Raw genomic sequence first — 12,216 nt, 5'->3', positions numbered from 1 at the left:
TCATTTCTGCTCCATTTCCAACCAACTAAGTCATCTCTGGGCTCATTTGTCTCTCTATTTTGACGCCTGTTCCTTGTATTGCATTTTAAAGAGTGGATATGACTGTTGGTTATTTTTTTGGTCATGTCATAGTAAGGGAGAGCTTTAGACATGACCAGTATTGATTTCTCTCATTTCTGCTCCATTTCCAACCTACTAAGACATCTCAGGGGTCATTTGTCTCTCTATTTTGACATGTTTCCTTTATATTGCATTTTAAAGGGTGGATATGAATTTGTTTTCTTCATAGTAAGGGAGAGCTTTAGATATGGCCGTTATCGACTCCTCTTCCTTTCCCTTCCTTCTCGTCTTTTGAGGCTCCATTTCATCCCTTTATTTTGACAACTGTTCCTTGTATTGTACTTTAGAATCTGGCCATTACTGTGTGTGTAGTTTTTGTTATCGTCATAGTAAGAGGAGCTTAGAATCTTCCCATTTAGGGTCTTTGGGACAGGTTATGAGTCTCCCATTATACTCTCCTCCCTGGTGTTCCTCCTCCTCATCTCCTTCTCTGCAGGTCTTCTTCAGTCTTCCAGCAGCTCTCCTCCCTTCTACCTCTATCCCCGCAGCTCTTCTAAATCCATGGCCTTCCCTCCCTCCTCTTGATGTGCCCATACCATCTCAGCCTCTGCTTAGAATATGGCTGTTACTAATTTCTTGTAAGTCTAAAGTATTTTCGAGTACTATCTAGTTATTTCACATGTTCAGTTTTCTCATCTATCAATAGCATAGCGTTTGAACTGTGTCATCTTGTGTCGTAATCTGTTTTTTATGCTTGCTTTTCCTCTGATAGTAACCGTACACTCCCTCTGTTCCTCGTACTAATGTTTTTAATCTCCTTCCTCACGTATCCCAGCCTCAATTCACTTACTTCATGGTTCTCTTAGTACCGGTATTTTCTCTCATCAAACAACCTCTAGTCCACATACATTCATTATTTCAGCCTCACGTATGACTGAATATTTTGTCACCAGGGAACTAAGACACATGGGACTGCAGGAATGAGACAATACTTGAAATCTGGGTGTTTACTGTTTTATACATTAGCTTTATATGTTGTCTGTTTGTGTGTAGGCTTGTCAGCGAGTCCTACATGATTTGGTCCCTTGCTTGGGCCACTGTTGAGTCTGTTCCAGCACTCCATTAGTTTGGTGTGCAGCAGTGACATGGTTCATAACTCCTGTCATGTTTCCACTGTTCATTCCACTCACAGTTCCTCCACATGATATTTCACTTGCCACTTTTTACTAGGTAGCATTATGAGCATCGTCACCCCCTCCCCCGTGCCTGCACCTGACACACCATGAAAGGGAAGGTACCACCACTTAAACTCAAGGTAGCTGGAGATGCTTTTGATCAACCCACAATGTCACATACGGTGCATGTACACATTAGAGACTGCAATAACATAGTGAAAAAAAGCCTGTAATATAACACCACTGAGTGCCAAGGGATCGAACCTGGGCCTTCTGAGTAGAAGTCCCCTGACACTTCAATCCCCTAGCACACACAGGTTATGTTACGAGATTTTTTCACTGCATTATTGTAGTTTCTCTGACGTATATATATATACTGCAAGTGCCACTGTGGGTTGAATAAGTGTCTCCAGATAGTACCATGAGTGTGAGGGGGTCAACTTTACCTTCATGTCCACAGAGGAAGCACTCAGCATTGTTACATTACCCAATTAATCCTCTTTGTGGCCCTGGGAAATATCTGTGAGAGCCAAACACACCTGAAAATACTTGTCACTCCACCATAACCAACACCACATCCTCTTTCAGACCATGAGAGCCTCCATCAGCCAGAGCGCCTTGTCCTCGGCCTGTTCTGGGGTCATGTGTTCCAGCATCAGGACACAGTTCATGAGGGCCACCATGTCCCTCTGCTTGGCCGCCTTCACCCACACGCGGCCGTTCATGCCCACCACGATCGTGTACTTCACCTTCGCCGCCAGGGTCAGGAGGAACGGATTATGGGGATTGATGAGCTGCCTGGCGATGTGTAGGGAGATGTTGAACATGACCCCCCCGGCAGGAAGGACCCCCATGCCCATCGCTCGGTCGTACGCGTCAATGCAGACCAGCTCGGCCTCCATGTGTTTGTTAGCGACGATGAGCTGCCCGTAGATCAAGTCCCCGAGGCTCAGGTCCTGCTTGGTTTTCTTGGACGCGTTCTCGAAGGACAGGAAGGACATGGTGGCGGGCTCACTGGCGCCAATGTCCACCTTGTACAGGTCTCCCATCTTCTTGACCACAATGCCGATGACGTACTCCCGGCGCTGTGGTACGTAGCGCTTCTGGTGGGTGTCCACGAAGTACAGGTCGCGCGACACCTTCTTCAGGAGTCCGGCCTTGGCCACGCGCACCATCCCATCCTCCCAGCGCAGGCCAGGCCCAAGAACAATGCGCTCGCTGCTGGTCTCTGGGTCATAGGGGACCACCTCGTCCCCTGGCAGCACCACCCGCACCCACTCCTGGCCCCCGAGCATCACCCTGTGGAGGAAAATGGTTGAAGAAGCAAGAATAGTCACCCGCCCCCTCTTCCTCACTACCCTACCCACTCCAGCCCCCCCGCATCACCCTAAGGAAAGGAGAATGGCTGCAGAGTCCAAGAATAAACTCTCTCCTCTTCACACTGACTCTAAGCCCCTGAATATCACCATGTGGAAGAGTATGGCTGAAGAGGCAAGGATGAACACCTGCCTCCTCTTCCTCACTACCCTACCCACTCCAGCCCTCCAAACCTGACCCTGAGGAAAGAAGATCAGCTGTAGACACCAAGAATCAACACTCCTCCTCCTCACGCCAACTACAGGCTCCTAAACGTCACCCTATGGAGGAGAGTGGGTGTAGGGGCAAGAATAAACAGCCTCGTCCTCCTTCCACCCCCACCCAATCACTCACTGCCCCTGGACATCAAACTGTGGAAAGAATGGCTGAAGAATAAAGAATAAATGCCAGCCTTCTTGTCCTCTCTATCACACCTGACTCCAGAGGCCCTCAGACATGACCCTACAGAGGAGAGAACATCAGACTGGCAATGGAGGCAAATTCCATAACCAGTGTGCAAAAATTACTTCACATTAACAGATTTCACTGACAGTCACTAACTCAACTTCTCTAGCAATATATGTCACGGCAAAGCTTTAGATTTCTGGTCTATGTACATGCAGACTAGACTGAACTCTCCTTTTAACAAGCGTATATTTTTTAAGGTTGTATCCAGTGGGTGGGTCCTGGAATCCTAGACACTGCATGGCCTGCTAATAAAGAGCTGGTAAAGGAATGCTGGGGGTCCTGCACACCAACACAGATCAACAGAAGGAGTGTCATTCAGCAAGTCTATCCTCGGCACGATTAGGCAGTGTGTGGTATGGACTCAACACAAACGGCCCCTCTGGGACCGGCATGTACATATATATGTATATATAATATATAATATATATATATAATATATATATATATATATATATATATATATATATATATATATATATATATATATATATATATATATATATATATATATATATATATATATATATATATATATATATATATATATATATATATATATATATATATATATATATATATATATATATATATATATATATATATATATATATATATATATATATATATACATACATACATACAGAGCTGGCTAGCATGTGTTTGAAGATACCCTAAACTCAACCTATCCCTGAAAATTCCTGGAAACTTTCCTTAGGGAGTTCCTATTTTTCCAAAAACTTTCCAACCCTTTGCAACACTAGGCCTCACTGAGGTATTAAAACAGCTCAAGAGAATTAACAATGGGGGAATGTAGACAAAAGTACAAATACTAAAATAAAATTAGGACCTGCAGCAATGGCCATAAGAGATAAATTCAGGTTCAAGGAGGTGGGCAAAAAATGGTTTACAGTTAAGCTGATGAGCTTGAATAAGTCATAACAAAAGAGGAAAAACAAGCATGCAGTGAACACCACCTACCCCGGTCTCATCGTGTGGTGACGGCTGCGTTCATCAACTTGTCCTCCCGTCCCTCAGCTCAGCCTCTTGGATCCTTGACTCAGGCTTGAACAGGTGCTAATAAGAATCCAGGTCCTTCAGGGAACTCCCACGTGCAATGAGTAAGGCACAACTACAAGCTGAAATTAGGTGGAAACATTTTAGTGTAGGAAGAGTAACAAGGCATTCAACAGACGAAGGCGAGTCTTTTACCAATCCTATACTTTCCTAGATGCTTCTGTGATGCAGTGGTTAGCATGCCTAGCTCCACCCTCAACTGACCTTCCTTTTGGCCTCTCATTCTGTTTTCTTTCACTGGAGCATCATTTAGTGGGCCTTTTTGTTCCTGTATTTGTTTCATGCCCCTGAGCTGCCTCCCTTGTGGAGAAAAAAATTGAAGGGTACAGGATTGGTCACAGCTTGGGGTATTGGTGTGCTGCCCACTTAGTTGTTAAGCCTCCCCTTTATGCTGGTGGGTAAGTAAACCGTGGTCCCTTATGACACACATGTGAGACCAACACTGGAATACTGCTCCACGGTGTGGGATCCTCACACACACAGAAACATTGATAGGTTAGAACAAATCAACACCAAGGCGGCTAGGTTCATTGCAAACAATTACACTCAAACGCCTGGAATCATAACACGGATCAAACAACAGATAAACATAGAACCTCTACACATATGCAGACAAGCACACAGACTTACACTTATGTACAAGATCACAAACACATTGACATTGACCCACAAACATACCTACACAACGCAAACAGTCAATGTACTCGTAACACACACATCCATAAATACCAAACATATCACATCAACACTGACGCATACAAGCACTCATACTTTCCACGCACCACACGTGACTGGAACAGCCTCCCCTATGGCCACACAAGGACATGGGGTATGACTGTTAACAAAACCAATCTTCACCCAACCTATTGCTGGATATCACCCTAGAAATATTGCTTTTATCAAGAAATACCTGGATAAAGACTCTATCAAGAAATTGGTGATTAACAGTATTATATCAAGAGTGGATTATTGCAACTCGATCTACTATAACCTGCCAAAGCTCCAATTAAGGAAATTACAGATGGTCTTAAATAGAGCAACGAGATTAATCAAAGGAATTCCACCACGAGAGAGAATTACTCCTGTTCTGATAGAGCTCCACTGGTTGCCAATAAAAGCAAGGATAGTATTTAAGTTATGTGTTTTGACACACCAAGCTCTGACTACTGGCCGTCCACCGTATTTGAGAGAATTATTACACGAAATACAGCCAGGTGAAGGCATTAACACTTGCCAAGCCACTTCTGGAATCACACTTCATGAACCGCGGTACTCTTCAAATGTTGGATTGCGCGCTTTCAGTTCTGCCGCCCAAGACTGTACAATAAGCTCCCTCCTGACATTAGAAGAACAAAGGATCTCTCCAAATTTAGAAAGAACTAAAAACTTTTCTGTTCTCTGACTGCTATGACATAGAAACATTGACAATTAACATGGCACAGAAGTTGTGATCAATATTGAAAATTTAATGAATTAAAATATGTGGGTCCTGCAGAGCGCTTCAGCGGAAGTGGGACCAGATAAATAAGCAACACAAGTCACGAAGGCATGAAGTTGACTTTAAACTGTATGCTGATGAATTTGTCGCTGAGCGATGTGGAAAACACTGAAGATAAACTGAGCAGAATTATGGATGATGCTAGATATTTCCACTCTTCGGATAAAAGATGACACTATGACTGTAAAAAAGTCAGTCAAAGATTTAGGTGTGATACTTGACTGCACTCTATCATTCAAAGAACAGATCAATCAGGTGGTGAGAACGGCAGGCTACCATCTGAGAAATATTGCATTTGTCAAGAAATACCTGGATGATAAGACTATGAAGATGCTTATGTAGCGTGGCGACTATGCCTGATGAACGAGCCTCCCATAACCCACCTAGCCAGTGGGGTACCTCTTTGGCCGACTCGGTAAAGGAGTGGCTCTCCCGTCACGCTAGTCGCGGGTTCAATCCCAGGCAGCCGGCGAATACCCTCACTTTGTCTTGATTAATTTCTCGTGTGTTTCGATACACGCAGAGGACGTGTGGGAAAATAGAAAAACAGAAAAATAAAATCTCGGGGCATGACACTTATATATAATCATGTAACTAGTAAGCTGGATTATTGTAACTCACTTTATTATGGCCTTCCTAAATATCTGCTGAAGAAACTACAACTTGTTATGAACAGAGCTTCAAGGCTAATAAAGGGTCTGCCCCCCCGTGAGAGGATAACACCTGCACTTATAGACTTGCATTGGCTACCCATTAAGGCATGAATAGTCTACAAAATATGTCTTGACTTATCAAGCAATGCGCCTTGGTAAACCTGGATATTTGAGAAACATACTACAGGATTTTTATTTGGACACCACCATGTCAGTGAGACACAGTACAGGACGGTATAGACTCTATGAGCCCAGGGTCAACTTGGAACTGGGTTTCAGAGCATTTGAGAAGAGTCCCCCGCGGCTCTATAATGAGTTACCCGAGGATGTTAAGAACAGTGACAGTCTGGCAATCTTCAAGAAAGCGCTGGACTCACTTATTCACTAGATCCTACGATTTAACAAATATGAGGACTGAGGACAACTTTAGGTGCTAATATTACTGTTATAATGTTAGCGGCCCTGTGGAGCGCTGCTACGGCGGCGGATCGGGGCCTGAAACCTCATCAACGGTAAACGGTAAGTAACAAGTAAAATTAAGACTCCGCCCTCCACATGTGCCACTCCAGGGAACCTCTCCTCCACCCCTCTCCACCTCTCGTCCACTCACCAACTCATTACTCCGATACCCTGTATTCCTAAGGTTCTCATTTACTTGTAACACCTGTAATGGTAAGGTCCTCACTTACCTGTAACACCTAATAATGGCACGGCTCTCACCTGTCACACGTGTCCAGCGAAGGTAAACATACTAGCTTGATCTTGATGTCACAGGTGGCTTGGGATTTCTCTGTGAAGCCTAACTCGCCCCATAAAACACCCACGAAGAAGAAGAAGAAGAAGAAGGAAAAAACAAAATCATACAGAAAGTTGGTGTTGTACTCGGGGCAAGGTATCATTGCCTACATCTTGCACGCCATATGCTCTCCAAGAACTCTTTCACTGCCTCAATCTTCTTCCTCTTCATAATGGGTTGTTTCTTCCTTGACTCCTCCTCCTCCTGTTTCCTTATTTTTCGTATCCTCCTCTTCATTCTTCTTTTCCTTCCTCTTCTTCCTTTCGTTCCCTAATTCCTCTTCCTCTTCATAATGGGTTGTTTCTTCCTTTACTCCTCCTCCTCCTGTTTTCTTATTTTTCGTATCCTCCTCTTCATTCTTCTTTTCCTTCCTCTTCTTCCTTTCATTTCCTAATTCCTCTTCCTCTTCATAATGGGCTGTTTCTTCCTTGACTCCTCCTCCTCCTGTTTCCTTATTTTTCGTATCCTCCTCTTCATTCTTCTTTTCCTTCCTCTTCTTCCTTTCCTTCCCTAATTCCTCTTCCTCTTCATAATGGGCTGTTTCTTCCTTAATTCCTCCTCCTCCCTCTTTTGGTTTTCTACGCCTGTTTTCTTTTTTTTTCCTGTACTTTCCCAGTTTTCCACAATTTCTTCACGGTGGAAAAGATTCAGACAAATACAAAGGAAAAAATAATTCTGGACACATAACCGATCGGACATTTTGACATTTTAACCGTGGGCAGCACATGAAAAAAAAATAATAAATAAAAAAAACTTATATATGGGGGAATTGGGGGGGGAGGGGGGGGAAGATGGAGATTTACACGGATTTTATACATTCGCACAGGGGGGGCGATACCCTAACCATCCCCCCTCACAGATATTAAGGTAACATGGCGCCACTCTAAACATTTCCCTCCTCCATAACGGACTGGGGGCCAACAATCAGGTCCCATCAAAAAAGCCTATATTGGTGGCACAGGTGAAAAAAATAATAATAAGATAAATAACTAACTAACTACATAAGTAAAAATTGTATTCATAGAGCAAGACAGACAAGAGAAGACTTATTACCACGTCGAAGGAGAAAAAAAGTGCTTAGTTATCTCCTATGCCTCCTAAAACACATCCACAAGATCTTATTCCTCCTCCTCTCATTCTTCTTTTCTTCTTCCTCTTCCTCCTCTTCCTCTTCATTCTTCTTTTCCTTCCTCTTCTTCCTTTCATTCCTTAATTCCTTACATAACCAGTCACAAAGAAGGTTACATATTAAAATTCCTTCCGTCATCCACCCAAGTGCAGTATATAAAAGGTTAATGAAATCACAGGTATATCACATAAAGCCTTTCATTATTTTTTCCATAGTGTATGATTCCTCAGGCTGCGGCATGACTAACAATCTGTGAAAATGTTCCGTCCCTATTCAGCGAGGGAGGGAGTGATCGCCAGCCTGCCCACACCACTCCAGTCGCTGCTCGTACGAGGGAAAAACTAAAACTGTATTCAAAAGTGTACAAAGAAAGCTCCAGTCCCATACGAGAAATATAAGGACATTGAACGAAAAGTAGAAGAAGACAGAGAAAGGCTCAGATCACTGCTCAAATCACACTACCCATAGGAGGAAGAAACTAGACACAATTAAAAAATATACAGGGAAAGGTTCCAACACCATATCGTCCACCTCATAGGGAAAACTATAAGGACAATAGACAAAAAGAAGATGACAGAAAGGTTCAGATCACTGCTCCAGTCACTACCCATAAGAGGAAGAAACTGCACAGTATTAAAATGTATATACACAGAGATAGGCTTCAATCCCCTAACATCCAACCCCATAAGAGGAAATAAGGACACTGAATGGAAAGAAGATGAAGAACTAGAGCCCAAAGAAATGCTCATAAGAGGAAAAACTACACAGTGTTAAAAAGTACACTACAGAGAATCCTCCAACCACATAATGTCCAGTCCCATCAGGTCGTATAACAAGACACTTCGTCGCCCAAGCTCACAAATTTCACAAGGCTTCCGTGGGAGTTGTGGGCATTTCCGGGAGTAGTTTTATGACCCTGGTTGTAGTTTGACTCTTCCTCTGTACCTTGAACCTAAAGAAACACTCATTAGAACCTGACTGACCCCCTCTTTGACCTTGAGAAGCAGCTGCTGTGAGACGCGAAAGTGTAATATATCGACCAATGAACTTAAAAACAAGGAGATAGGGAAAGGCTTATGAGGGGAAGACACTCAACAGTATATTTTTTTTTTTGCCTCGACTCAGCCGCGAAAAAATGTAAACTTCAAAAAGGGCAATTGATTTATTTAACTTATCTTTGGCAATCTCATTATTTGGTGTAAGCTTATCATATCTTTCTACAGTAGCTTATTTGTATCTTATCTTTCCTTCTATCTTTCTGGAGTAATTTTTTTTCCTCCTATGTTTCTGGAGTAATTTTTTTTCCTCCTATGTTTCTGGAGTAATTTTTTTTCCTCCTATCTTTCTGGAGTCATTTTTTTTCCTCCTATGTTTCTGGAGTAATTTTTTTTCCTCCTATGTTTCTGGAGTAATTTTTTTTCCTCCTATCTTTCTGGAGTCATTTTTTTTCCTCCTATGTTTCTGGAGTATTTTTTTTTCCTCCTATGTTTCTGGAGTATTTTTTTTTCCTCCTATGTTTCTGGAGTATTTTTTTTTCCTCCTATCTTTCTGGAGTATTTTTTTTCCTCCTATGTTTCTGGAGTAATTTTTTTTCCTCCTATCTTTCTGGAGTCATTTTTTTCCTCCTATGTTTCTGGAGTATTTTTTTTTCCTCCTATGTTTCTGGAGTATTTTTTTTTCCTCCTATCTTTCTGGAGTAATTTTTTTTCCCCCTATCTTTCTGGAGTATTTTTTTTTCCTCCTATCTTTCTGAAGTAAATTTTTTTCCTCCTATCTTTCTGGAGTATTTTTTTTTTCCTCCTATCTTTCTGGAGTATTTTTTTTCCTCCTATCTTTCTGGAGTAACATTTTTTCCTCCTATCTCTCTGGAGTAACTCTTTTTCCTCCTATCTTTCTGGAGTAACTTTTTTTCCTATTTTTTTCCTATCTTTCTGGAATCATTTTTTTCCTCCTATCTTTCTGGAGTATTTTTTTCCTCCTATCTTTGTAGAGTAGCTTTTTCTATCCCTCTTATCTTTCCTCCTATCTTTTCCTGGAGTGGCTATCTTTACCTTCCTATCTTTCTAGTATAGCTTTTTCATCCTCTTTACTTCTGTCTATCTTTCCAAAATCTATTACTATTTCCTTTCTGTCTTTCCTGAGTAACTCCATTCTTTCCCCTACCAACAGTGACTGGAGTGGCCACGGACAGAAGCACAGCCAACACACCCTTATAGTATAGCCGTTTACAGTGTCATTATCCACATAAAAATACTGTGTGTAGGTACAGAATAACCAGCATCAATCAGTCTACTATATAAGCTACAGGGGGAGATATGGAATTGAGGGGGAAAGGCATAGTATGTATGTACTATAATGTAAAGGTCCTGGAAACATAACCCAACTTAACCACGGAAATAGACGTACTGGAATGATATTTATTTTTTAGGTTAATATTAGTGGTAACTAAATATATGTTCCCCACAGCCTTATACATAACAGGTCTTTCATATACTGTCCCTTGGTTACTGGTCTGTCCTTCTGTCTCCCGGTTGCATCTCGTCCGCCGATAAAATATATTTAAGAAAATATATACGTATTAAAATCCTGTAGATGCCACCTGGTAGATATATATAGTTACTCTCTCTCTCTCTCTCTCGCTCTCTCTCTCTCTCTCTCTCTCTCTCTCTCTCTCTCTCTCTCTCTCTCTCTCTCTCTCTCTCTCTCTCTCTCTCTCTCTCTCTCTCTCTCTCTCTCTCTCATACACATTATAAAAACAGAAAAGAAAATATTTGAACATAATGGGACAAGATAAATTACTAAGTGTATTATATATTATTGAATGAATTAATTAAGAGAGAGAGAGAGAGAGAGAGAGAGAGAGAGAGAGAGAGAGAGAGAGAGAGAGAGAGAGAGAGAGAGTCTATGGAGAAAATACCCGGTTAGTGAAATGTGGAAGGCTGTCACCGTAGAGTTTCACGCCGAAAAAATTAACTTGATATTCAGACTCGAAGCTTTACATAGAAATTCAGACAACACAGGTCCTATATAACCTAGACTAGAGAGAAAGAGATAAATAAACAATATAATTCAGCTATTACAGACGAAAAATAAACTAAGAGAAAGACAGACACAGGTATCCAAAGACATGCATAACAAAAAATATGTTGAGAATAAAAATTGTCAAAAAAAGTCTCGATGGAGAAAATTAATACAATATTTTTTAGTTCACCTGATTTCTGTGTTATGTATAATTACCTGAAAGACCACTCTCTCTCTCTCTCTCTCTCTCTCTCTCTCTCTCTCTCTCTCTCTCTCTCTCTCTCTCTCTCTCTCTCTCTCTGTCTAGCACCCACTCACCCACACACACACCCACACACACCCACACACACACATACGGCAACATTTCTACACAAGGACAGACTGCCCATATAAGCGCTCTCTGGGGCGTGGTCAGACAGTCAGCTTGGAATCACTTTTCAGCCAAGAATCCCCGTCCCTCGGCTTTCCTGGAATTAACAACAAAGACCAGAATAGTGATACAGTATAGTACATCTCTGAGCCTAGGGAGCACGTCGGCCAGCCCCTACGTACCATATCTTTGTTAGTATTCACATCAGAGGGAACTGAATGACCTGGAAAAATGACTGAGCTGAGGGATAGAGATGTGATTCAGTATAGGATCTTGATTTAGCACAATAAGATGTTAAGAGTGAATTTTAATGTTCCGGAAAAGGGCTTGAGTTGACGTTTAGAAAGGCAGGACAGTATGGGATGTTGACATAGTGCCATAAGATGTTTAGAGTGAGTTATAATGTTCAGGAAAAGAGTTTGAGCTAAGTTATAGAAATGCAGGACAGTATGGGATGTTTACTTAGTGCCATAAGATGTTTAGAGTGAGTTATAACGTTCAGGAAAAGAGTTTGAGCTAAGTTAAAGAAATGCAAGGCAGTATGGGATGTTGACCTAGTGCCATAAGATGTTTAGAGTGAGTTATAACGTTCTGGAAAAGAGTTTGAGCTAAGTTA

At 41.8% G+C, this 12,216-nt stretch overlaps 2 protein-coding genes and 1 long non-coding RNA gene across 4 annotated transcripts in view; 1 reads left to right on the top strand and 2 right to left on the bottom strand.

Moving 5' to 3' along the window:
- Positions 1–1,962, top strand: part of LOC127009098 (uncharacterized) — a 3,138-nt gene extending 1,176 nt beyond the window's left edge. Inside the window, exon 3 of the long non-coding RNA XR_007761579.1 lies at positions 1,824–1,962. This is a non-coding gene — a long non-coding RNA (uncharacterized LOC127009098). The remainder of the gene's footprint in view (positions 1–1,823) is intronic.
- On the bottom strand, positions 1,053–7,075 carry LOC127009097 (exosome complex component RRP40-like). Of its 2 annotated transcripts, none has more exons than XM_050881883.1 (3): positions 7,005–7,075; positions 4,038–4,195; positions 1,053–2,534 (listed from the first exon to the last, which is right to left on the bottom strand). In XM_050881883.1, exons 2-3 carry the CDS (start codon positions 4,046–4,048, stop codon positions 1,820–1,822), a joined length of 726 nt encoding a protein of 241 aa, XP_050737840.1. In that variant the 5' UTR covers positions 4,049–4,195; positions 7,005–7,075; the 3' UTR covers positions 1,053–1,819. The 2 variants fall into 2 exon arrangements, with proteins under 2 accessions (XP_050737840.1, XP_050737839.1); XM_050881882.1 differs by having other exon boundaries at positions 6,974–7,061.
- A 3,982-nt stretch (positions 7,076–11,057) lies between these two features.
- The window catches only part of LOC127009095 (inactive phospholipase C-like protein 1), a 107,092-nt gene continuing 105,933 nt past the window's right edge, over positions 11,058–12,216 (bottom strand). The window contains exon 23 of the mRNA XM_050881880.1: positions 11,058–11,697. Coding sequence (XP_050737837.1) covers positions 11,661–11,697 — 37 coding nt within the window. The 3' untranslated portion in view covers positions 11,058–11,660. The remainder of the gene's footprint in view (positions 11,698–12,216) is intronic.

The sequence above is a fragment of the Eriocheir sinensis genome, chromosome 39 (assembly GCF_024679095.1).
Source record: "Eriocheir sinensis breed Jianghai 21 chromosome 39, ASM2467909v1, whole genome shotgun sequence".
In the NCBI taxonomy this organism is placed as follows: domain Eukaryota; kingdom Metazoa; phylum Arthropoda; class Malacostraca; order Decapoda; family Varunidae; genus Eriocheir; species Eriocheir sinensis.
The sequence above is the reverse complement of the archived record's forward strand: the minus strand, read 5'-3'. Positions and strand labels throughout refer to the sequence as shown.